This window comes from Zeus faber, assembly GCF_960531495.2.
Source record: "Zeus faber genome assembly, chromosome: 2".
In the NCBI taxonomy this organism is placed as follows: Eukaryota; Metazoa; Chordata; class Actinopteri; order Zeiformes; family Zeidae; genus Zeus; species Zeus faber.
This window is the reverse complement of record NC_137189.1, coordinates 27,021,608-27,046,907: the sequence shown is the minus strand read 5'-3', so window position 1 is coordinate 27,046,907 and position 25,300 is coordinate 27,021,608. Positions and strand designations below refer to the sequence as shown.

Here is a 25,300-nt window from a genome sequence, read left to right as displayed (position 1 = left end):
TTACAAAAAAGTTAAATTATAATGGTGAATTTGTATTGTCATATATATTTGTGTTGTTACTTTTTATTTTTTTATTTTTTTAATCATATTCAAAATTGATTTTATATTCCGGAACTTTGAAAATGAAATGAAGAGGAAAAAAAACCAGTTCATCCACAGAGTCGACATGGTGATGGCGGAGACGACAGTCGTCCTGAGGAGGAACCGGCCGGGGACCAAAGCCAATGTAAGGGATTTAAACCACAATGACCACTGTAAATCACACTAACTAGCCGTTGGGTTACTAACTCAGCCGTTCTTAGCCCTGTTTATCTACAGCTGACCTACAGAAAGTAGAACCCGGTTACAGATACAAATTAGCCTGCCTTCCCAAGAGTGACCCGTTAGTCTAGCTTAGCTGCTGCTAAGCTACAGGAATTCGGACCCAGACACAGCTACAACTTAGCCTAGCTCAACGACTGCTAGGCTACACCTAAGATATCTGTGGCGGTAGCGAGGCTAGGCGTACTCCCAACGAACTAGAAACGTGTATTGTTAATCAACACTTCATCTCAGTATTCAAAAAAAGCCACCGAAAAAACGATTTTGAATTTAATCGTTTTTTGTTTTTTTTTGTTCAAAGAAAACGTGCATATCAGCGCTTAAATGTTCGTGTTTTAAATGCTGTGAAGTTTATTCCGTGCAGCTGTCATTTGGCGTCAGCTGATTCCGTCCGCTGCCAGGTTGAGTTAGCTAGCAGCTCGGACTAGTTCAGATGAACTCGGTGTTTAACTGGCTCTACGATTAACCGTCCAGTTAAAAAAACAAACAAACAAACAAACAAACAACGAAGATTAGAAAGCGTTTGAATGTTGGGGTTTGAGCTCTTTCAAGAGTTGCGAAGTTAAGTCCGCGCAGCTGTCATTTGGCCTCAGGTTGTTGAGATAACCAGCTCAGACCAGGCTGGTTCAACCAACCCGGTGGTGAACCAGCGGTGTACATTTATTAACTTACACGTAAGTTGAATAAATGAGCGCGTTGTGTGTCCAGGATTTCTACAGTTGGCCGGACGAGTCGTTTGAAGACATGGACAGCACCCTGGCTGTGCAGCAGGTTGGTTAACATCAGTAGTTATCGTCACTTCACATGAGCTAACATGAGTAAACCGCCGTAGTGAGGAGCTAGCTGAATTAAAAAAAAACAACCAAAAAACAATACAGTATTGGCAACTTTGTACACAGCATTTGTCCGAACAGGTCACAAAGTGCTTTACAGAATAAAAAACCCGAGAAGAAGTACGATTATTATGTGAAATACACAAATCATTTCAGTTAAATGCAGCTGGTTCAGACGAACACGATTTAAGAGATCCATTAGAAGAGTGAGGAAGACAACCGAACACTTAAAACCGCAGAATGTTGAGGTAGACAGGATGAAAGTGATGGAGGTTGTGTCTGGGTCCCAGTACATCCAACAGAGCGTGCGGTCGGACTGCGCCGACATCGAGAAGATCCTGGATCCTCCAGAGGGTCAGGACGAGGGTGTCTGGAAGTACGAGCACCTCAGGTAGTTACCGCCTGATCACAGGGTGGATGTCACTGTCATTGAGCTGCCGCAATTGTTACATAATCGACAGGTTCCAAAATCACTTGTTTTCGGCCGATTTTAAGGGGAATTGAACACTCCCAAGTCCTACTTTATTTATGCATGGTACACATTTTGTGACCATCCGTCACACTGTCCTGTCGCTTCATTATTAGTTTTTCATTACTGCCAGGAGAAAACGTCCAAATCTACATTCGCAGAAATGTACTTTGAAACGTTTTTATTTTACTTTCATTTTAGCTGTATTTACTTTAACATTTGAACTGTGTTTTGTGTTTTTAGGCAGTTTTGTTTGGAGCTGAACGTCCTGGCGGTGAAGCTACAGGTACGATGCTCGATGCTCTGGATTTCTTCATCTTCTTCATTTTCTTTATTAGTTCTTTTGGTTTTTTTTCCCCGCACATCAACTTAATCAGAATGGATTCAGGCCTTCATGGCGTTTATTTTGCAAGTACATTTTCACATACGAGGAGTTTTTCTTGGTGAGATCGATGCGTTGCTAATCAGATAATTGGATTAAGTCGAGCAGTTTGAAAAAATAAAACAAAAATAGCCAAATTCACAAAGAACAAAAAGCCTCAGAAAATACAAAAGAAAAAGCGTTACTCTGCATACAGGTTTATTTAAGTTAAAAGGCAATAGCTGGGGCCGAGTAGCAGTATGGGTATTGGTATGCATAAAATATAATATAGTATGTAATGTGCAGTTTAATTTATATGAATACAATACTACGGAGGTGACAACCAGTGAGAGTCACTGCAAACCATCATCCAATTCCTTGTGGGTCAACAAACTTGGCCTGAAATTTAAAAAAAGATCCTCTGATCAATGCGTACAGATTGTTCCTTGTATTTGAAAACAGACTGCGCTGCAGAGCTGGTAGTCTCAGGGCACTTTGGGTTCATATTCCGTTTAGCAATTAATAATAATAAAGAAGAAAAAAAAAAAGCGTGGAGGAAAAAAAAAAAAAAAAGTGTAATGCTTTCAATAAAATAAGTAAATAACTTAGTAAATACATATTAATACAAAACAATCATAATTCACACCCTTATATACCAATTACTTGTCCTGTGCTCTGTAAATTCTGTATTTAATTAATATTAGAATAAACAAATTATGATTTCGTTTAGCTTTAGCTTGAAGCGTCAACCCTGAGCTGATGATTTCCAATCATTATCGCTCTTGAAAATCCACCTGTTGCCTGGTTTTAAAATGAAAGATGCTCGTGGGGACTACAGATACACAATAATAAATATCAAAAACAATATCTAGAACACTAACAACAGTTTCCTGTTTCCACAGGGCGAGTGCTTCCCAGACACCTGCACCCAGATGACGGCCACCGAGCAGTGGATCTTCCTCTGTGCCGCTCACAAGACGCCCAAAGAGGTGATGCAGTTACATTCACTCATCTGTTGTTTTGTGGCAAATACTTTTATTCTTTTTGCCACATAATGTGACATTTATTTATTTTTATTTTATTTTGAAGTGCCCGGCCATCGACTACACCAGACACACTCTGGACGGAGCCGCCTGCCTCCTCAACAGTAACAAGTATTTCCCCAGCAGGTACAACACAACACTAGTAGTAGTTGTAGTAGTACTACCACCACTACTACTACTAATAAACTGCCATGTGGTTCAACATTTAATAAATCTCGTATGTATATATAGTATGTAACTATAACTACTAGAAAAAGCTAATTTCACCTCCCAAAACTATAAAATCTATCTGGAGCCCCTGCAAGGTCGCCTTGGGGGCAGCAGACCTGTCTTTGGGAACCTCCATAGTAACCTATTGAACTTCATTTTCCCCCTGTAATGTTTTGAATATGCCAGCGTTACTTATATAATCCCCTGATACATTCAGCAAAATGGGAGTTTTGATATTGTAAATAAATGATTGTATACAGTATTTTCTCCAGTGAAATTTAGACTTTTCTCCCTAATGTGGGTCTGGTTCTCCAGGGTGAGCATCAAGGAGTCATCGGTGGCCAAGCTGGGTTCCGTGTGCCGGAGGATCTACAGGATCTTCTCCCATGCCTACTTCCACCACCGGCAGATCTTTGACACCTACGAGGTATGGCGGTCAAGTTTAAGAAGTACCCGTAAAATGTTCCTATTTTCCTAAAATGCTTCCCATTAAGGGTGGGCATCTCTCCCTTTATAAGTTGATCTGATACGTAGATACATGGGCTACGATACGATTCAGAGACGATACATTGTAATATGGAATGATTTGATTCGGTGCGACACGGTGCAATCTGATATAGTTCTTAACATTTCTTTAATGTAGACATTCATTTTCCAAAGTATTTTGTTACTTTATGACATTTAGATATAATAGTATATCTAATATATCGTGATTTTGGTATTGTAATATAAAATATTGTTATTACCCTAGATGCATTGGAGTATATTTAATTGTCAGTTATGACAAGTTATCAGGTTGTCAGTTATGTTCGTGAGACGGAATGTGCGGGGCTGGTTGTTTGGATGTCTTTGCAACAGTGTAGGTTATGGCCAAAACAGTAGCCTGGAAGGTAGCAATAAACCTCAGTGTGTAATAACAGCCGTGCGGCTTCTTCGCCTTCTAGAACGTCACAATATCATAATCAGTTAGTTAGCTGTTCAGAAGCTCTGAACAGCACATTTGGATGCAGCGCAGGGTTTAGGCTGGACTGGGATTTAGAGAAAAATGTTGATTTATTTAGTTTCCTTAATTTCTTACTTCTATGGATAATGAAAAATATAAACCTAACAGAGAATTGAAATGGAGTTTTTTCTTTCTCCTCCAGAGAGCGCTGCGCCATACGCACCGCGTCGTGCCAGTTCCGTACTGGTTTTCCTGTGTTTTTATTTAATATGATATATTTCTTTTCATCCGTTTCTATTTATATGAAACAAACATTTTAAACCTGACTGTTTTAAATGGCAATCCACTGTCCTGATCCGCCTTGGATCAGGTGTAATGGAGAGGCAGAAATCTCTAGTCTACTGTGCGTCCCCTTCCCCGTGTCTCCAAACAAAAACAAATACCATTAAGCAAATATCTGTTTTATTAAGTAACATGATGTGTAATGTTAGATCAGCGAGTCTTCCGCAGCAGAATTAGCATCAAAGCTTCAGTCAAGCGATTCCTAACTTTAGAATCGGGCCATCATTAGATTCATGGTACATTTAGATCGATTCAAGATCCAAGATTCAAGATTCAAGAGGTTATTTGTCACATACATATACAAAAGGTCATACATATATGCAGTGAAATGTCATGACACCCGGTGATTACGCACAATAAGTTAAGTACTTAAATGTGCATAATCGACACGAGGCGCTCGTGCAGGCGGCCGCAAGGCGCGGCATCACGATCGCGATTCTGGGTTATATAATTATATAATAGTATTAATTTATAGTATAAATTTTGATTGTCAAATACCTCCATATAAATATATAGATAAACTGTACATTTATGCAGACTCAGTTCCCTGTGGAGGTAAAGTACAGTAGAGAGAGGTAGGGTAGAGTTGAGGTTGACTGGAGAGGTAGAGGTAAAAGTCGAATGGAGGTCAGGTAGAGGTCAGATTGAGTGGAGATAGATGTCAAGTAGAGGTACTGGGCCTCAAACAGCCAAAGATGTTCTTCCATCTATAAACTACTGTTTTTTTAATTTTTATTACTTATTTTACCAGTTTAGAATTGTGAATAAAATATGCTTAGATTTACTGTTTACTTCATACATTGTTTTATGTCCTGTGATTTTATTGTAAATTGTCTTTGAGCATTGGGAAAAGCACTATACAAATCAAAGGTATTTTTTTTATTATTACTGTTATTATTATTATGATTTATATTATCATTTTTCTAACACCCTCCAGAACGAGACATTCCTATGCCACCGCTTCACTCTTTTCGTCACCAAGTACAACCTGATGTCCAAGGACAACCTGATCGTCCCCATCATGGAGGACGAGATGGAGGATGAGATGGAGGGAGAGGGCGAGGCCTAACCAGCTAACCATCCAACCAACTAACCAGTCAGTCAACTAACTAACCAGTCAGTCAACCAACCAAATAACTACAACAGTCTACTGCCACTCCTGTAAAACACAAAAGATGGCGTCTATTGACGGGACATTTACAGTTTGTTTTGTTTCCGACAAACTTGTGTGCAGTGAGTCAACACACAGAGAGGGGGCTGCGTTGTACGATCAAATACTTATAATAATGTTTATTATTTTTTGCCTCATTTAGTTCCACAAAATCAGTTTTCGCTGTGGCATGCAGGTGAGTGGTGATGGTCAATGACGTTTCTATTGTATTGGGTTCTTAGTTTTCCCTTTTACTTTCTTCATAGTTTGTCTTTTTATGGAAGGCTTTGTTATGCTACTTACGTAATAACTTCCCATTAACGCAATAATAATAATTTGTGTAATAATTCTGTTTAATGGAATTAGATTACCAGCAATGTAATAAAGGTCGCCAACAGTTAATTTCAACCATTCTTTTAACGTAACTCTCCCCCGTTACATCATAATTATTACATCTGGCGAAAAAACAAGTATTTATCCCCAATAACGCTATGACTGTTGCATTTGAAATGTCCTTACTATCCCTCAATAATTGAATAACCATTAGATGAATGGCAAAAATGTAACTATTCCCGATTATGTAATAATTATGACATTAACAGCTAAAAAGTAACAATTTCTGAGAAAGTAATAATTATTTAATTAACCGTTAAACGCCACTATCCCCCGCTGACAATTATAACATTACAGGGTAGAAATGTAACCTTCTCCCAATAACGTTATAATTATTACATAAATGGGTAAAACCTAACTAGCCAACAATAACATAATAATTATTAAATTACTGGGAAAAAAATGTAACTGTTGCTAATAACATTATTATGAACATAAACATCCCTCTAATTAACATACAGAGGGAATAAATATAACTATTGCTAACAATGTAGTATTATTACTTAAATTAGTTAAACTTTACTAGCCCATGATAACTTAATAAGTATTAAATTAACGGGATCATTTTTAATTATGCCCAATAATGTAATAATTATCACATTAACGGCTGAAAAGGTAACTATTCCCAATGAAATAATAATTATTAACTGAACAGTTAGAAACATAACTATCCCCATATAACATAATTATTTACTTTTACTTACATAATTTATTTATGTACCTTTATTTACATTATAGGTAAAAAATTATAACGTTAATGAAAGGTGACTTTCACTACATTGCTGGGAAATGTATGACATTGACAGGAATATTCTGTTACAAACTGCAAGTTATTTTTATTTAAATTATTACGTGAGTAGTTGTGACTGTACCTATAGTTTGGACCTTAATGAGTGTTTAATTCTAACTTATTTGTTACTTTTTTGGGAGGGGGCAATTTAAGCCAAATTTCTCAGCGCTCACTGCCTCAGGATTTAAAAATAATTCTTTCTATTTTCATGTTTATAAACCAGCTGTTTGCCTTGAATAATATTAAAGCTTTATATTTTATCAGATCTTGTCGTCCCTGGTGGATATGCGTTCAAGTTTTTCTAATTAAAAAATGTTTATGTAAAAAAACGTGTCCAGTTTTTTTTAACCGTGTATAATGTGGAAAAAAGCATACTAGTGCAGGGTGATAGTGACAAAATGAAATTTTGCGATATTTAAAAAATAAATGTATTTTAGCTTGTTTACTATTCGGCACAAAGTTATACATTTCGTAACCATCACACATTTTTTCTCATGGATAAAAAATATATACATTTGTCTTAGATATTTTGATATATTTGAATGCTATGGTTAGAAACTTTCCTTAAAGTTCATATAGGTCTCTGAGGTCCCCAATACATGTGTTTTTGAAGGTTTTTTTTTTTTTGTTGAAAATACCCCTCATTCACACAGATTTTGCATTCTAGCCATTCTAACATGCCTCTAATATATGCTGTTCAAGGACTGGCTGTTTAGTGGGTGGTGCCATCCTCCTGAGGCCCCTAGTTCTGTGAGCCAATTGGGTGTGAGCCCAAGTTCGGGGTACTGAGCTATTTAGTCTGTAAACCTTCACTTATTACACCTGACTTCACCGTCTTTCTGAACAGGCGAGAAATAAGCAATTCAGTTGCTGAATCTCTACTCATTAGATCTATAACGCCTCATTTTAAAGTTTGTTCTGACTTTCGTTGCTGTGCTCAAAGCTTGCGGATGGAGCAGATGACCGTATAAAGAAATCTGTGACGAGCTGACGTCAGCTCATACAGAGAATAGGAAAAATTGTTGGAAACCGAGCGGTCGAAAGCCTGAGAGTTTTCCTCACAGCGATTCATTTGTCATTAGTTGACCTCATTATTTTATACTTTGGCCACGTCTAATATGAACATCTGACATTGTAACATCATAAATATGACAGAAAATAAAGAAAAGCATCCTAGGGCCCCTTTTAAAATGATGTGAAAAAAACTTTACATATATGTCCTATTGGGAATTAAGCATATTCAGAAGTCTTATTTTATTTAGTTCACATTTTTGTTGGGTCTGAATTCAAAATATAAATGGACCATGACAAGCCTTTAGGTTACTTATATTTTTCAAACTTTTATACCACTTTCAATGACTTATTTATGTATTTTTTGTATTCAACGAGTTGATTGTACAGTAACTAATTCTGATATTTGGGTTCATGTGCTAAACATTTGGGATAATGTTAGAATTATAGTGCAATGAAATTTTGTTTTTCTATTGATTCTACTTGTTGGCATAATGCTAATAATATTTGTTGTTTTAAAATATCAGAACAGGTGAATGAAGTTATGGAGCAGCATGTAGGATCCAACAGTGTCCACAGGGGGCAGTGTTTCCCCATCTTTTGGTGAGTCGCTCATGTGAAGTGGGTCACTAATACCCCTTTCCTACTGCACCAAAAAACAGTAACATCTGTCATTTGTCATCAGTGGCAAAGGTAAACCTGGGTTTCAGTCCTGGGTCTCATGACCCTGCAATAGACATGTTTTTATCGGCTCCACCTCTGATGGGCTCTGATGGAAACAAGACACCCGGGGCGACCCGCTCATTTTGGCCCCTTTACCTGTGCGATGCAACGTGTGTTGACGTTCCGGACGTTGGTGCATAAATAGACAGAAATATCCATGTATCGATCAAACATTTCATATCCGATTAAGATTCCAAAATCAGAAGGTAATGACTTTTTCCCGTCTGTGGGACCATGAAATGTTTTAGGAGAACTGTCACGCTCTCGCCAGGCTCGGAGCCACTCCAGCACCGCCCCAAGCCGGTCTCTCCGCTCTCGGAGAACGGCCGCCGAAGGACATGAATACCCCATGCTGCTTTTACTGTAGTGTTTTGAACCGCTCAGAATGCTTTCTTTACCCCAAGTTTTACAGTTTTATGTCGTTTGTTGAAGTTGCTGACTCCTCACCTATTTTGTTCCCAATCACACTGGCACCATGACACGCCCTTTATCTAATGTGTTCGTAACATAGCACGCGACACACCAGGAAAAAACCCAAGATTTCTCCTGGCAATTGGAAGGGTGTCAATCGCCTATTTTTTGCGTGTTTACAAACCCAGGTAAACCCGCTTTAGTGTAAAAAAGGTATGAATTAGTCATTTTTTATATACATTAATATATATCATTAATATATGAATATACTGTACTGCAAAAGATGAGTGGTGAGTATATTTATATACTATACTGCAAAAGATAAGGTTTCAAACTGGCTAGCTATAGCTAACCAGTGAAAAATGAAAAGACACCAAACCAGAGTGACTTTAAAACAACTGCACTTGAGAACCTCCATCCTTCCACCCCTCCATCTCGCCACCCTTTTATCCCAGTTGGGCCTGCTCCCTTAATTACCCTGAAAGCTGCTGGTCGCAGGGTTCCCACCGCTTTCCTCCTAATTGAGTCTCCCTCTAGATAATGGTTTGGAGCGATGGACCGATAAAATAGATGGAAAAAACGTTATTTTTTTCCTGCAGGTAGCAACACTCTGAGGGAATTAATGCAAAGTGGAGTCACAGCGTCAAGATGTTGTGTTTGCTTTGGACGGTGATTCACAGATGTCTCGCAGCATGATATCCGCGCGATGGGGAACAGGAAACGGTACTCCCGCTATGTTCACTGCCACTAGCTAGTTTGTGTCCCCTTTTCTGCTATTTTAAATGTGAATAATACCTTTAATACATTTCATGAAAGGAGAGATATAAATGTATAATGTGTGTATAAAAATGTATTATTTTCTAACAACTTAAAGCAACACTATGTAACTTTTTTACCTTAAAATAACAGCTTCAGAATCATTTTGGTGGCACACTGACTTGTAATATAGAGAATGGCACCTCTTTCATTCTCACCCATCCCCCCAAAACCCCTGTTTTGCACTATGTAACTTCGTGAAAACCGGGTTACGCTTTACGGCACTACTTTCTTGATGCTCCGGTAATTACTGTTTTTTTGCCTGGTAAAATGTATAGAAAAAAAAACAAAAACTTGCTGGTCAAAATGTCCAGTTATAATACTCATACAAACTTCCCAACAGGACGGATAAGACGGGCCAGAGGTGCTCCCGGCACCCGCACTCGCTGGCCCACACTTTCATTGCACCACAGGGTTTGTTTCACCCGCGTGTGCGAGCCGATCTGCCAGGCCGAGCACATGTGGTACCTACACCGGTAGCTGGGGGGTGATCCCCGCGCCTCCTCTCGGGGGAGCTGCGGGGAGAGAGGCTCAAGGGGAGCCGTGCACTGAGTGCTCGCTGAAGCGCCGAGGTCCATGCAAGCGGCGCTGTAACCTAGGTGTACATTATATTTGCGTTTGTAACATTGACAAGGTTCAAATTTGTCCGGTAAAATAAATTATTTTCAGACACTGGACCGAGTTTCACGACAGTGGCGTTAACATGCAATTGCACTCAGAAACTGTAGGGGCGCCCAATCCCAAAAGTTACATAGTGCTGCTTAAAAACAAACAAATATATATATATATACCCTACACTACTCACAAAAAGTTAGGGATATTCGGCTTTGGGGTGAAATTTCAGGATGAAGCTAAAATGCACTATAACCTTTGCAGGTGAACTTAATTTGACATGTCCAACTGTTCAATGTTTCAGGTCATTTTGCACAACTTGCTGTTCTCTAACAAGGAGCTGAACGGCAAAATTCACAACAGGTGTTTGATCCATGAATCAACCAATACATTTCCTGGTTCAATTAGAATTGGTATTTAAACAGTCCTCTTCATCATGCTGTTCACATTTTGACATCATGAGACAAAGATACGACACCTAACAACTGATCAACAGTACCTCACCATTGCGAGGCTTCACACAGGATGTTGTCAGAGGGAAGTGGCCACTGAGCTTAGAGTGTCACAGAGTGTCATCAGCAGCTTGCAACAGAGATACAGAGACACTGGAAGAGTCACAGAAAGGCATAGAAGTGGACGTCCTTTGGCCACATCCCACACTGATGAGCGCTGCATTGTGAACAGTGCCCTGTGGAACCGGATGATGAATGCCACTCAACTCCAGGCACATTTAAGGGAGATGAGAGGCACCCAAGTGTCACGTCAGACCATTCAAAACCGTTTCCATCAGCGTGGTCTGCGTGCTAGACGACCTGCAAGGGTACCTGACCACACCACCAGGCACAGGCATCATCGTCTTGCACGGGCCAGGGAGCATTTACTCTGGACGAGGGACCAGTGGCCTCAGTGCTGTTCTCTGGTGAAAGTCCATTCACGTTGAGCAGAAATGATGGCCGCCAACGATGTTGGAGACGTCAAGGAGAGCGCTACGCATCAGCCACTGTTGTCACCAGACGAGCCTTTGGTGGTGGTGGTGTTACAGTGTGGGCAGGTGTGTCTAGTCAATACAGAACTGTCCTACACTTTGTGAATGGTACAGTGACAAGCCCATACTACCTGAATAACATCATTAATCCAGTCATTGTGCCCCTGCATGAACAACACAGGCCTCATTTCATCTTCATGGAGGACAATGCTCCAGCTCATGGAGGTGGCATCATTAGGGAACGGCTGCTGGAGACTGGGGCACCTCAAATGTAGTGGCCTGCACCTTCTCCAGACCTGAATCCCATAGAAAACCTATGGGATCAGCTGAGTTGCCGTGTAGAGGCTCATAACTCTGTGCCCCAGAACCTCAATGACCTGAGGGCCGCCCTTCAAGAAGAGTGGGGGGCCAGGCCTCAGCAGACAATAAGTCGACTTGTGAACAGCATGAGACGTGGTTGTCAAGCTCTAATTGATGCTCAAGGGCACATGACAAGTTATTGAGACATTGACATTTTTTGTTGTGGTAAACCCACCACTGTTGTTGGCTTTTGTTTCAGTAAATTGTTTGAGATGAGGAAATCACCATTGCATGTTTCTACTTAAATGCCCTAGTGTGTGTGTGTGTGTGTGTGTGTGTGTGTATATATATATGTGTGTGTGTGTGTGTGTGAGTGTGTACACAGGTATAAATATATAGGTATAAATCTATATGTACAAGTATAAATATTTAGGTACAAATATATGTATACAGCTAAATTATAGATTAAAATGATTTACTGTTTATTATTAAATTGCAATAAGTTAATTTGTCCCCATTTGTTTTCAATTCTATTTTTGGGACTTCGATTTTTTTTTTCCATTTTTGTACACACACACACACACACAGACACAGACACACACACAGACACACAGACACACACACACACACACACACACACACACACAGACACAGACACACTTCTCTCCATGAAATAACCTTTAATGACTTCTCTTTTCTCTGCTGGAGGGAGGTTGTTCTTTTTCATTTTTTCTTGATTTATGGGATGGATGTGGAGGAGCTCTCACTGTGTAAATTGTGAAGCACACACTCTGTAATTACATTGAAATACACTGAATAACATTTAAATCTCTACACGGAACTTTTAGGAGCAATTAAGAGCATTTCCACAGCAGCCATTATTGCTTATTATTCTCTTTTTGCTCAAACTGAAGGACGATTGACGTTTGAAGTTTTATTTTTGCGGCTTCTGAACAAGCACAGCCATGTCCCAGAGATGGAGCCAGAGCCACAGCTAGAGCAGCATCAAGTGCCTCTATGCATACCCTAATAATTGAATAAATAAATATACATATATTTATATTGGGAAAAAAACTAATTTAGTGGGAAAATGTGTTAATTATGTACCTCATTAAATTAAATGTACCCTTGGATAATGCTTGCTACAAGATACATTATTTCTTAATTTTAAAGTGTTTGAGCTAAAATCCTGAAGTGATGTCTCTCTTTTTTTTTTTTTTTTCTTATTGTTTCAGAAGAAGCACATACACTAGCTTATCAAATATGCAGGGCTGAAATCAACAAAACCAAGAGGAGCTCACGAGACTCCCTCCACCAGTAAGCACACCAGTGAGCACCAGCATCATGTCTCAAAAGTCCTTTGACGAATCTGTGGTGAGATGACGTGATCCCAAGGGCTCCAGAAATGAAGGTGGCCATGAGGGGAGTTCACCATATTGCCACCACCACCGACTGCTGGTCTTTCAGACGACGGAGCTTCATCGACGTCACAGCCCGTTGGACGGACCCTGACACTCTCACTGTGATTGTGACAACAACAGCAGACAATGGATCAAACTTCCTAAAAGCTTTTCAAGTTTCTTGGTGAAGAAGAAAACAACAATGCTGTCGGTGGTGGTAGCGGCGGCCGCGGTGGTGGTGGTGATGATGATGATGATGATGATGATGATGGAGCTCAGCCAGGAGAAAAAGTGATCGAAGAGTATCAAGAGGGGCGTGAAGAGCTGTTTGCTGATGTGTCAGCGCTTCCGAATGAAGACGGCGGTTTAGAGCACCAGCTACCGAAGCACCAGCGCTGCGCTTGCTATCGACTCAATCGAATATCTACGGTGGATGCAGGGTAAGCAACATCCAATGAGGCCTTCCAAAAAAAAGCTTACCCTTCAACATTTTCTGCACTTTGGAACAAATGTGGAAGATCCACACTTTCAGCCAAGACTGTTGAGGATACTTGCTCCCTCAAGCTGCTGCGCACGAATGCGACAAGGTGGAACCCCCTCTTCCTGGCTGTGGAAAGACTACTCCATAATAATCCAAGGCAAGGGAGGGTCGACCATCAGAGCTATCTGCACAAGCGTAAAGGTTCCGATGGAAGTGAGGATCATGTTTTGTTTTGTTATTCCTCATAATTCCTTGGGTACTAATAATTGTCACATCGTATACTTAGTACACAATCATGAACTTAAAATCAGTGATTAAAAACCGATTCAATTTCTGTCAATGTGTAGCAGGTCTAATATAATATATCATCAAATAATGATAATAATATAATAAAATATAATAAACTGTAGGATATCCAATCGTTGTGGAGACGGGGCCGAAAAGGTATAATAGGGAAGAAAGAAAAAAAGCGGCCGCCGTAAGAAGTGTTTGGGGGTGAAAAGGGAGAAGAAATTAAACAGAAGCAATGAAAAATAATTCGATTAAAACATTGAACTGCAGTAGATTAAACAAACCATTTCAGGCTGTTTTTCAAGTGGATGTACTTTTGGAAATTCAGCCGAAACGCCGCCTCCGGTGAGAATTTATTGTTGTTTATTTTTAGAATGATGAATCCAGGAATGCTCAGATTGACTAGATCATTTCAAAAGAAAAGTGTCATAAAAATATGAAATAATAGATCATAGAACCAGATTGGAGTCAGTGAATCGGTCATCCGTCGATCACAAAGTTCAGTAATCTCTTTATTCCAGTAGAGGGCGCCAAAGCACGCTCCATCAGGTCCACAGATTTACAAGAACGCGCTATTCTACTGTATATTCAGTTCACAGCCTCAGGGAGATGAAAACATGTATCGATACATACGCCATGAATGTTTTATGGAGTTTAATAACAAGGCTTCCTTAAAGTCCAAATATACTGTATATATGAATAAAGATATGCCTCGTCCCCCTCAACCCCAACATATGTTTCCTCATCTATATATATTTCATTGTATCCTTAAGTCATTTTTAAGTCCTTCCAAAATAAGCAGATTGATGTAAGTGAAATATAAGAATCCAATCATTCTTATTGTTGGAGTGCGGGATACGTGTTTCCAATGTGAGAGCAAAATATATAAAATAATATCATTAAATTAAGCTTCTCACATCTCACGCTCACTCATTGAAACTGAAAAATATAAATGTTGCATTTGAAAGTCTATAAAAATATATACTTACACGTCAAGTATATAAAAAAAAAATTAACCATATATTAAAAATACAACCAAAGATAAGAAGATAAAACCGGCTGGGTCTTGATGGGAGTTCGTGTTTGGTGAGCATACAGGACTTGTGGCTTTCGATCCCAGGCTCCTCCTGCTAGCATGCTGTAGTGTCCTTGAGCAAGACACTTAACCCCTAATTGCTCCTGATGGCTGCGTCCGTCGGTGTTTGAACAATTGTAAGTCGCTTTGGATAAAAGCGTCTGCTAAATGACTAAATGTAATGTAATGTAATGTGGCTACAAACTCCCAGGTTTCCCAATCCTTGACTTCCCACCAGAAATGTTGTTGGAGAAGGGAGAGAGTCCTGGTTACCCCTGGAGGGCAAGATAACCAGAAGGAGTGTCCCCACTGCAGAACCCGGTTATCACCCTGCATATATGTATGGAAGTAGGTATATGTATGTGACAAATAAAAATCTTGAATCTTGAATCTTATCAGGGCAAGTGCTGGGAGGTGGGTGATTAGAAAGAGAGTCCTTTACCTTCTGCTCCACCTCCCAGGTAACAACACCGACTATGCAGGACCGGGGCAAAATCTCCTCTGGCTGTGAAGAATAACCGTCAGCTTGGTGGACGTGACAAACGGTGTCGGGTTTGGTGTTCTTGGATCCCGGGCGGGATGAAAGAGAAAAGTCAAATCGATTAAAAAAAAAAACCCAACAGAACCCACCTGGCCTGTCTGGGACTAAGCCGCTTGGCTGACCGGAGGTTCTTGTGGTCAGTCCAGACAATGAACAGTCGCTCCCTCCAACCAGTGCCTTCAGTCCTCCAGCGCCATCTTGACTGCCAACAGCTCCCAGTTCCCAATGTCCTAATTGCACTCTGCAGGGGATAACTTGCGAGAGCAGAAGGCACAGGGGTGAAGTTATTGGTCGACAGCAGCATTCTGGGAGCGTATGGCTTCTACGCCCGAATCTGAGGCGTCCACCTTCACCACAAACTAACGGGAGGGGCCAGGCAGGTTGAGAATGGATGAGGAGGTGAACCATCTCTTTAACTGAAGGTCCGCCCATGTGACCAGAGGAAAGGAAAATTTGGGGAGGTCAATGCAGTGAGTGGTGCCGCCACCAGACTAGTTCCAGATGTACCTTCAAGAACTGCTCCAGCTTCTTCCTGGAGGCCGCCCTGGTGGTCAACGACCACCTGGACCTTGGCTGGGTCCATCCGCACATTCCCTTTAGCAACCACACAGCCTAAGAAGGAGACCTCTGGCACATAGAATTCACACTTCTCTGCCTTTACGAACAGCTTGTTCTTGAAAAGCCTCTGGAGAACAGACTTAACGTGGCGGACATGCTCCTGCTCAGATCTGGAGACGATAAGGCTGACATCAAGGTAGACAAAAACAAATACATTAATGCAGTCTCTGAGAACGTCCTCTATTTGGTGAGACCAAAGACTGATGATAAGCGTTCCGGAGATCCAGCTTAGAGAACATGGTTGCCCCTTGCAGGAGTTCAAAAGCAGAGGATGTGAGTGGAAGTGGGTACCCGCTCTCCACCGTTATATTTTTCAGACCAGGGTAATCGATGCAGAGTTGCAGTGACTTGTCCGTCTTCCCCTCAAAGAAGAAGCCCGCTCCGACTGGAAGTGAAGAGGGTCGAATAATACCCGTCGCCAACGACTCCTGGACGTAGGCCTCCATGGCCTTCGTCTCAGGGATGGACAGTAAGCGTAGTCCACCCTTCAGGGGCATAGAACCAGGAACAAGCTCAATACTGCTTGTTCCTGGGCTGATGAGGTGGAAGCGAGGTGGCCCGACGTTTGTTGAACACCTCTTTCAGTGGCAAGTACTCAGGTGGTACCCCAGAGGGGGGTCAGGGAATTCTGCAGGAGTAGGAGAACTAGGGACAGCAGACAGAGCAGATCTGAGGCATACGGAGTTGCAGTAATATTGGATTCCATTCTACAATAAGTTCATAATATGAACTCCATTGTAGAATGGAACCCAATATTGTAGAATGTAACTCATTCCCAAGCCAATCCGTGGATTAGGTGTCACGAGCCAAGGTCCGAAACTCAATGGAATAGTCCATAACTCACCTACCCTGGGGCAGCTTATAAGTCCACAAGCAGCCTCACAGCCAAGTGTAGCGTGGGCGCAAAACCCCCGGAGATGGGACAGAGAAGGCTGTCACTGAAGAGCAGAGGTCCTCCCACTTGGCAGCACCTCAGCCCCGAACCCGTCCGTTGAGCTGGGAGACCATGCAAGCAACTTGTGACCTCTCGGTGTGATAAGAAAAAGAAGGAGCGGCAGGTACCATGAGGGTGAGTTTCCGGACTGGAAGCGGCACAGGCAGGAGAACTGGTAGATGATGCAGCAGCTGTTGTTTGACTGACCATAGTGAGCCGCTGGATCCTGTCACAGAGAGCCTCCAAACATTCACCATGGCGTACGTGTACTGTTACACTCACTGACTCAGAACCTATCAGGTAAAAGGTCAAAGTCCACAAGGTTTATTCCAAAAAAAAAATAAAATAAAAATTAGGACTCAGGCAGGGAATCAGGCAGAGAATTTGAGTCCAGGGAATCAGGCAGAGGTTCGGACGGAAAGTACAGGAATCAGGAAGTAGTGCAGGAAAGCTTAGTGTAAGGCTAGAGACAATCTGGCAGAGAACACAGGGAAGTGGACTAATTTATATACTGAGGGACTAACAGGGAGTGAGCTGCAGGCCGGGGAACCAGGTGCAAAAGGTAGTAGAGGGATCTGGAATGACATGGAGGTTAGTGACATGACATGAGGAAATGACCAGATGAAAATAAAACATGAAAACAAATATAAACACTGGGAGATTCATGACACTTCCTCCCTCCCCCTCTCACTGTCTCTCTCGCTCCCTCTCTACATAGTCACTCCCCCCTCTCTCTCTTGCTCTCTCCCTCTCCCTCTCTACATAGTCACTCCTCCCTGTCTCTCCCTCTCTCTCTCTCTCTCTCTCTCTCTCTCTCTCTCTCGCTCTCTCTCTCTCTCTCTCTCTCTCGCTCTCTCTCTCTCTCTCTCTCTCTCGCTCTCTCTCTCACACACACACTCTCCCTCTCTCCCGCTCTACATAGTCACTCCTCCCTCTCTCTCTCTCTCTCTCTCTCTCTCTCTCACACACACTCTCCCTCTCTACTTTTTCACTCCTCCCTCTCTCCCTCTCTCTCTCTCTCTCTCTCTCTCGCTCTCTCTCTCACACACACACTCTCCCTCTCTCCCGCTCTACATAGTCACTCCTCCCTCTCTCTCTCTCTCTCTCTCTCTCTCTCTCTCTCTCACACACACACTCTCCCTCTCTACATTGTCACTCCTCCCTCTCTCCCTCCCTCTCTCTCTCTCTCTCTCTCTCTCTCTCTCTCTCTCTCACACATACTCCCTCTCTCCCTCTCTACATTGTCACTCCTCCCTCTCTCCCTCTCTTTCAGTCTCTTTTTACAGCTCTGTTAAAACTTTGGGACTCCTTTCCCTTCCTATTCTCTTTCTTTCTGACTTTCTTTCTATTCTTCCTTTAATTGTTTATTTCTATTCATTTTTTTCTATTCTTCCTTTATTTGTTTATTTATATTCATTATTTCCATTCTCTCTATTTCTTTCTTCCTTTCTTTCTAGTCTTTCTTTATTTGTTTGTTTATTTCTCTTCATTCTTTCTATTCTCTCATTCCGTCCTGGATTCTCTACTTTGCTTCAATGGACAGAAAATATTCTGCACGGACTCCAGGTTCAGAGAGCGAGTAAAGAGTGAGTAATACTACTACTAAGTACTATACTATCACTTTACTACTAATATACTATACTACTTAATGTTATACTACTACTTGGTACAATAACACTTTACTATTACTGTACTTACTGTGCTACTACAAAATATACTGCTACTACTATACTACAATACAACTTTAATATTATTATACCTCTACTACTCTAAATTGAATACTACCACTTTACTATTACTATACTACTACTAAATGTAATACTACCACTTTACCATTACTATACTACTACTAAATGTAATACTACTACTATACTACAATACCGCTTGACTACTACTATACTACTGCTAAATGTAATACTACCACTTTACTACTACTATACTACTACTAAATGTAATGCTACTACTATACCACAATACCACTTTACTATACTACCACTAAATGTAATACTAGCACTTTACTACTACTATGCTACTCCTAAATGTAAAACTACCACTTTAATCCTACTATGCTACCACTACTAAATGTAAAACTACTACTATACTACACTACCACTTTACTACTACTGTACTACTACTAAATATAATACTACTAATAATTGTAAAATAAATAATTACGGAATTATTTTTAAGCATTAAGTCCTTAAATTAAAATGAGGTCTTATTAATCACTTTTCATTAACACTTTATTTATCTCTGGTAGAAAATTCAGTTCAAAGTTTCTAATTCACCCCAAATAAATTAGAAATATTCTATGGAAATAATCTATAAACAAATGGAAAATATACAAAGCAGATAAAAATGAGAAAATGGAACTTCATCATGAATTCCAATTACAGCTCTTCACTCTAATATATAATATAACCATCTTTTATCACATTGAGGAATGATCAATTCTGAGGCTAATTATGAACACTTTGTTTTACACTGTGTAGATTCAGTGAATTGATACCACATCGGATAAAATTATTTTGACATCAAATACATAAATCATAAAAAACAATGTGTTGCATCCGATATTTGGAGATTGTTGAAAATCCTGAATTTAAGAAAATAAAAAAATACATTGACGACAAGAGGTGGCAATCTGTCCCAAGAGAACATTTATATACAAATCTTAATCAATTGATTAAATTAAAAAAATAAAATTCAAACCATCACTTTTGATTTTATTCTTCCTGGAATTAGGGGGAAATGGTTAATTCAGTATTAGTGTGAAGGAACATGAGGTTTGTTAGTGAAAGAAAATAAAAATAAATGCATATACAAATATTATTATTATTATTATTATTATTATTATTATTATTATTATTATTATTATATATATATATATATTTTTTTTTTTGTAATTAACTGTTCTATATGACTTTATTTCCAATATATTACATTTTAGCCTCAGCTTGTTCTATTTGTCTATTCATGTGTTTTGGGATAATGTAAAGTTAATTTCAGATAGAACATAGTGTGTTTCATTCGTATTTAATCTGCATTCATTGATTTCTTGGGTTATTTTCTGAGAATTCAAGAAGGATTCAAAGTTTCGTTTGAACTTGATGCTGTTCATTTCAAAACGTTGTGGGGTTAATTTAATGAGCCTTGTTTTTTTTTTATCTATTTGATTTATTTGATTTTACTGAAATCTTTTCCAGAGAAGACAGTTGAAACTTTATTTGGTCCCAACTTCTCTGCGTCTTCACGTTTCACATAATTTCACAACGTTCTATGTTTATTTAAGTTTATATACTTAAGTTTTATTTAGCCACAACACCCATCACCTAATACAATATATTAAAATACGTTTACTTTTCAGAAACTCCACTGTTTGGGTTAAAAGTCTGTTTTGAAATATGGTATTATTGTATTATGTATACAGTATATACAGTATGTGTGTGTATATATATGTGTATATTTATATATATATATGTGTGTAATTGTATATATATATATACAGTATTTTTATATACTGTTATTCGTGTTGGTCTGTCTCCATTTGGCTTCCATGTGTGTAGTAAAATTAAGCTTAATATGTGTGTGTGTGTGTGTGTGTGTGTGTGTGTGTGTGTGTGCATGGGTGGCTGCGTGCGTGTGTGTGCTGCAGCAGCAGCTCAGTGTCAGATTGAAGTGGTTTGTATTAGTGTGTGTGTGTGTGTCTCTGTGCACAGCTGTGTGCGCGTGTGTTTGTGTGTGTTTGTGTGTGTTTGTGTGTGTGTGTCTTTGTGTGTGTGAGTGCGGTTTCTTTCGTGGGCAAGTCTGTGTGTGTGCTTTTTGTGTCTTTCTTTGTGCTGAATGTGTTTGTGTTCATATATATTTTCTAGTATGTGTGTTTGTGTGTGTGTGTGTGTGTGTGTGTGTATGCAGGTGAGTGTTGGTGTGTGTGTGTGTGTGTGTGTGTGTTCATATGTGTGTGTTAATGTATATTTTTGTGTGTGTTCGTATGTGTTCAAGAGTTTGAGTGTTTGTGTGTGTGTGTGTGTGTGTGTGTGTGTGTATGTGTGTGTGTACGTGCAAGCACGTGACCTCTTCCTAACCAAGGTCAGAGCTTGTTTTGTCTTTTAACTGTAAATTCTTTATTATGATTATTAGTATTTAGCAACCGACCACTTAGCATGATTATGTTTGCTCTTTTAAAGAGCATCTCAGACACACATTAACACCAGAAAACAGATGTTGATGAAAAAAACATTCTGTTTGTGGTCTTTCAAATATAATTAAGCTTTGATTTTTATTTTTTTATTTTTGTTGCCATCAACTCTAAACTTGTTTTGTCCCGTACAGTGTGTAAGTTTTGTTTCATATTTGAACAGAAGAATGGATTATTAACGCCAAATCCACCCGTAATCTGCATGGGAACACCAGCATCTGAGCGTTGGGACCATGAACATTGTGAAGAAAACAGGAAGTTGCTTTTGGATTTCCTTATTTAGTCCCACCAACTCCCATTTACTTTGCGGTTACAATGTTGTTATTTGTATTTAAGATAAGATTAGCTAAGACGTATGCAAAAAGGGAACACCCTGGGATCATGTACCTCCAGGTTAAGTATTTTCTTAACCTTCGAAAGTACTTCCTCCTGGATTTGCCCACGGTGTTCTTATCTTATCTTAGCACCTTCTGAAATACTTCTCAGCACCTTCTTCGATACTGTTTAATCTTCTTAAATACTTCTTAACCCCTTAATGTATTTTCTGCTGGATACCACCCCGGAATTAGTGTTACTTAACACATATCTTATCTTATCTTAACCCGCCCCCCAGAAGAGCCAGACATATTTGACGGTCTTTAATCCATGTTCTCATATGAAGCACATTCTGCATTTGAACCTCCTATTAAACCACAAAATCCTCCTCCGTTTGAAAGAAGGAATGCCGCCGCAAACGTCTGAGAGGCGGTCAACTCCGTGTACTCTGCGCTCTACACACGCGTCGTCTTTACTGCATTGCTTTGTTTTTCGGCCGGAAACTCTTTTCTTCTCCTTTCGTCGTAATGTAACCGTCGACCGAGCGCCGGGGCTGATTAATGGCGTCACCGCTCCTGTCACGCTGCTTCTTCTTCTTCTTCTTCTTCTTCTTCTTCTTCTTCTTCTTCTTCTTCTTCTTCTTCTTCTTCTTTTGTTTCTTTTCTTTCAGTCCCCGTCTCCCTCGCTTTCAAACGTCTGGCAATAATTCCACCGCTCATTAACGTCTTTAATATCGCTCTGGTTGGACGAGAAGAGGGGGGAGGGAGGGAGGGAGATGGAGGGGAGGTATACAATATTAAACATGGCCCGCCGAAAATGTGTTTATTAAAAGCAGACCCGATGGGAACTGGGGAAGCAAAGGGAGGGAGGGAGGGGGGGGTGGGGGTGTGTGGGGGGTTTGGTGGGTGGAGGTAGAGAATGAGAAAAAGGACGGAGATGGAGGTAGAGCATGAGGTACAGAGAGAGAGAGAGAGAGAGAGAGAGAGAGGGTTAGGGAGGGGAGGCTCTACTTCTACTCTCCCTCCACTCTTGCCCTACTCCACCTCTTCTCTACTCGCATCACACTTTTATCTCCACCTCCTTTCTCCCCTATCTCCACCCCCCCCTTCTACTCGAGATCTTCCGCCTCCCTCGACTCTACCTCCGTCCGCTCTCTCTGCTCCACCTCAACTCTCCGTCGCGCTCTTCCCCCGGCGCCCTCCGCTCGGCTCCACCGCCTTCTGCTCTCCCTCTGCTCCACATCTATTCCGTCTCTACTCTGCGGGGGAGCTGACGGGGGAAGGCGCCCTCCTCCTCGTCGGCGTCTCGGTGTTCATATGTGACGTGATTTGATTCTTTAATTCCGGCGGCGTCGAGATGTTTCGTTCGTTCCTGGTGTTTGTTTCCATCGGCGTCAATGTGTGATGTTTATGATTGAACACGTGTGGATCGCGTGTGGAAACGTGACGTGTTTGTCCCGCCCCGTCCCCCCGCAGGTCCTCAGGCCTGGTCCGGGGTCCACCCTGGGTTTTGGCGGGTGATGGAGCAGCCGGGCGGAGGCGGAGGAGGGGGAGGTGGAGGAGGGGGTGGGGGAGGGGGTGAGAAGAGCTCCCCGCCCCGGGACGGCGCCAGCCCGGAGGACGGGGGGGAGGGAGGGGGGAGCCCGGACACCTGCGCCCCTCCGCCCGGCAAGGCGGGACGTGCGGAGGTCAACGGGAGCCCGGCGGGGTCACGACACGACGGGTCGCCACGGAAACCACTGGGAGGTCAGAGACACACATACACACGCGTGAGAAACACACACAGGTCAATCAGAGGCTGAACTATAGATGCATACGTACAACAATGGAGGGATGCATAGGGATTTGAAGCGACAGTATATGGGTTCAAGAGACAAAATACACAAAATACTTCACCTCCGTCTCACCACCGCTACTGTCTACTTCCTGGCTTCTCTCTCTCTCTCTCTCTCTCTCTCCATCCCTCGCTCTCTCAGGCCTGATGATCCCGGTGTTCTGCGTGGTGGAGCACGTGCACGTCCTCCACGCCGTGCACGCCCGCCGGCCGAGTGACGAGGGGGCGGAGACCCGCCGCGAGCGGCACGCCGAGTTCGTCCTGGTCCGGAAAGACATCCTGTTCAACAGGCTGGTGGAGACGGTGCTGGTGGCACTGGGGTACTCCCAGAGCACTGCACGAGGGGCACGAGGTGAGCGCACGGAGTGTGCACGTGGGTGCGTGTGCGTGCTGTGTGTGTGTGTGTGTGTGTGTGTGTGTGTGTGAGTGTGTGCGTGTGTGCTAACTTGCACACTAAAGTTCAGATTTTGTCCCCACTACGGCGACATCCTCAACAGATTATCTCATTATTATCCCGCGGCTCTGTGGAATACTGGTTTCTGATTGGTCCATAGCAGCAACAAGCGGTTCGTTTTTTTTTTTGTTTTTTTTTGAATGAGCTGTTTATAATGACCGTTGTCATGGGCAACCACTTCACCTTCTGGTTTCACTTCCCTTGTATCACTTCGCCTACATGCTAATGCTACCTACAGCAGTGATGAAACGTTTGACTCTTTTTAGAGATTAGACTCTTTACGAGTCAATTGTCGGTGTAACTTCGGCTGAAGGAAAGACAGAAGAGTCGGCTCAAGATTCAAGAGACTTATTCGTCACAGACATATACGTACTTTCATACATACAGTATATGCAGTGAAATGTCTTTGCAACGCACCCGGAGATTATGCACAATAGTTACTAAACCGAACATAATAGCTAACCTAATTCCTACCCAGCTAAATAACTGAAACTAACTGATTCCTTAAACGTAATGCAGTTAGTGAATAGAGTTATATAAATAAAATAAAATATAAATAAAACAAGACTCAAAAAGGTAATACAGAGTGAGGGTACAAAATAGAAGTAAAGAGAATAGAGTTATGGGATAGGCTACTCAGAGCGGTGAATGGAATTCTCTCGGGCTGAGGCTCGGGGGTCTCACGCGTCCTCGAGTTCAGGAGTCATTGCCTCGGCTTTGTCGCCGCCTGCGTGACTCAGGGCTCTCGGCTCTCTTTCGTTCGGGGTTCGCGTCCCAGTTCGGCCTGCGCGACCGGCTGCAGTTGCTGCGTCGCGGACGAATGACTCTTTTTTGCCGGAGTGACTCCCGCCTCCCGCGTCATGAAGAAGAGTTGCTCGACGCATCGTTCGTGAGTTGCGATGCCACACAGAAACGACAGTGAAAGAGAGTGTGACAATTTTTCTCAGTGGAACCTCTTAAACTAGACATACTAGTTGTAAAATCGTTTCAGATCAATTTTCCGTCTCAGTGTATTTTTATTCAGTAAGTATTTAGTAAGTTTAGTCAGCTGCGTAATAAGCAGGATAATGTGCAGCCAGACGCTCATTATCACTGAATAATCCCCTCCAGACCCGGTCACCATGTTGGATTCATTTTGCTGGTAACGTGCGGCTGGCTGGACGTCACCCCTGACTTCACTCGTCAGCGGAGTGAACAACGTTCCCGCGCGAACCTATCCCATAAAGTGTTACTTTTGAAGCAGTATGTGTTTTGTCCACAGCGGCTCTTCCATTCAGATGAATAATCTGTTTTTCTTCCTTTCGTCCCCTCAATTTTGGCCGTGACCAAAATTACACAGAATCTCGTCTATTTTCTATTTTCTCCGCAGACGGAGCAGAGTCTTTGCATAACTCCGGCCGGGGCAGAGTTTTTATTTTTGTTTTTATTTTTAAACCCTCCGCCCGGC

At 41.5% G+C, this 25,300-nt stretch overlaps 2 protein-coding genes across 2 annotated transcripts in view; both read left to right on the top strand.

Annotated features, from left to right (window-relative positions):
- Nucleotides 1-166: 166 nt before the first annotated feature.
- Nucleotides 167-7,115, top strand: LOC307244997 (MOB-like protein phocein; the record flags this gene model as incomplete). The annotated part of the gene is made up of 8 exons (XM_080020408.1): nt 167-226; nt 1,030-1,092; nt 1,445-1,545; nt 1,867-1,909; nt 2,887-2,973; nt 3,074-3,153; nt 3,553-3,664; nt 5,460-7,115. 8 exons carry the CDS (start codon nt 167-169, stop codon nt 5,589-5,591), a joined length of 678 nt encoding a protein of 225 aa, XP_079876534.1. The 3' UTR covers nt 5,592-7,115.
- Nucleotides 7,116-17,182: 10,067 nt separating this feature from the next.
- Nucleotides 17,183-25,300, top strand: part of LOC307247687 (DNA-binding protein SATB2-like) — a gene marked incomplete at both ends in the record, with an annotated part of 73,196 nt that continues 65,078 nt past the window's right edge. The window contains 4 exon segments of the mRNA XM_080023810.1: nt 17,183-17,188; nt 23,042-23,082; nt 23,178-23,311; nt 23,542-23,751. Coding sequence (XP_079879936.1) covers nt 17,183-17,188; nt 23,042-23,082; nt 23,178-23,311; nt 23,542-23,751 — 391 coding nt within the window.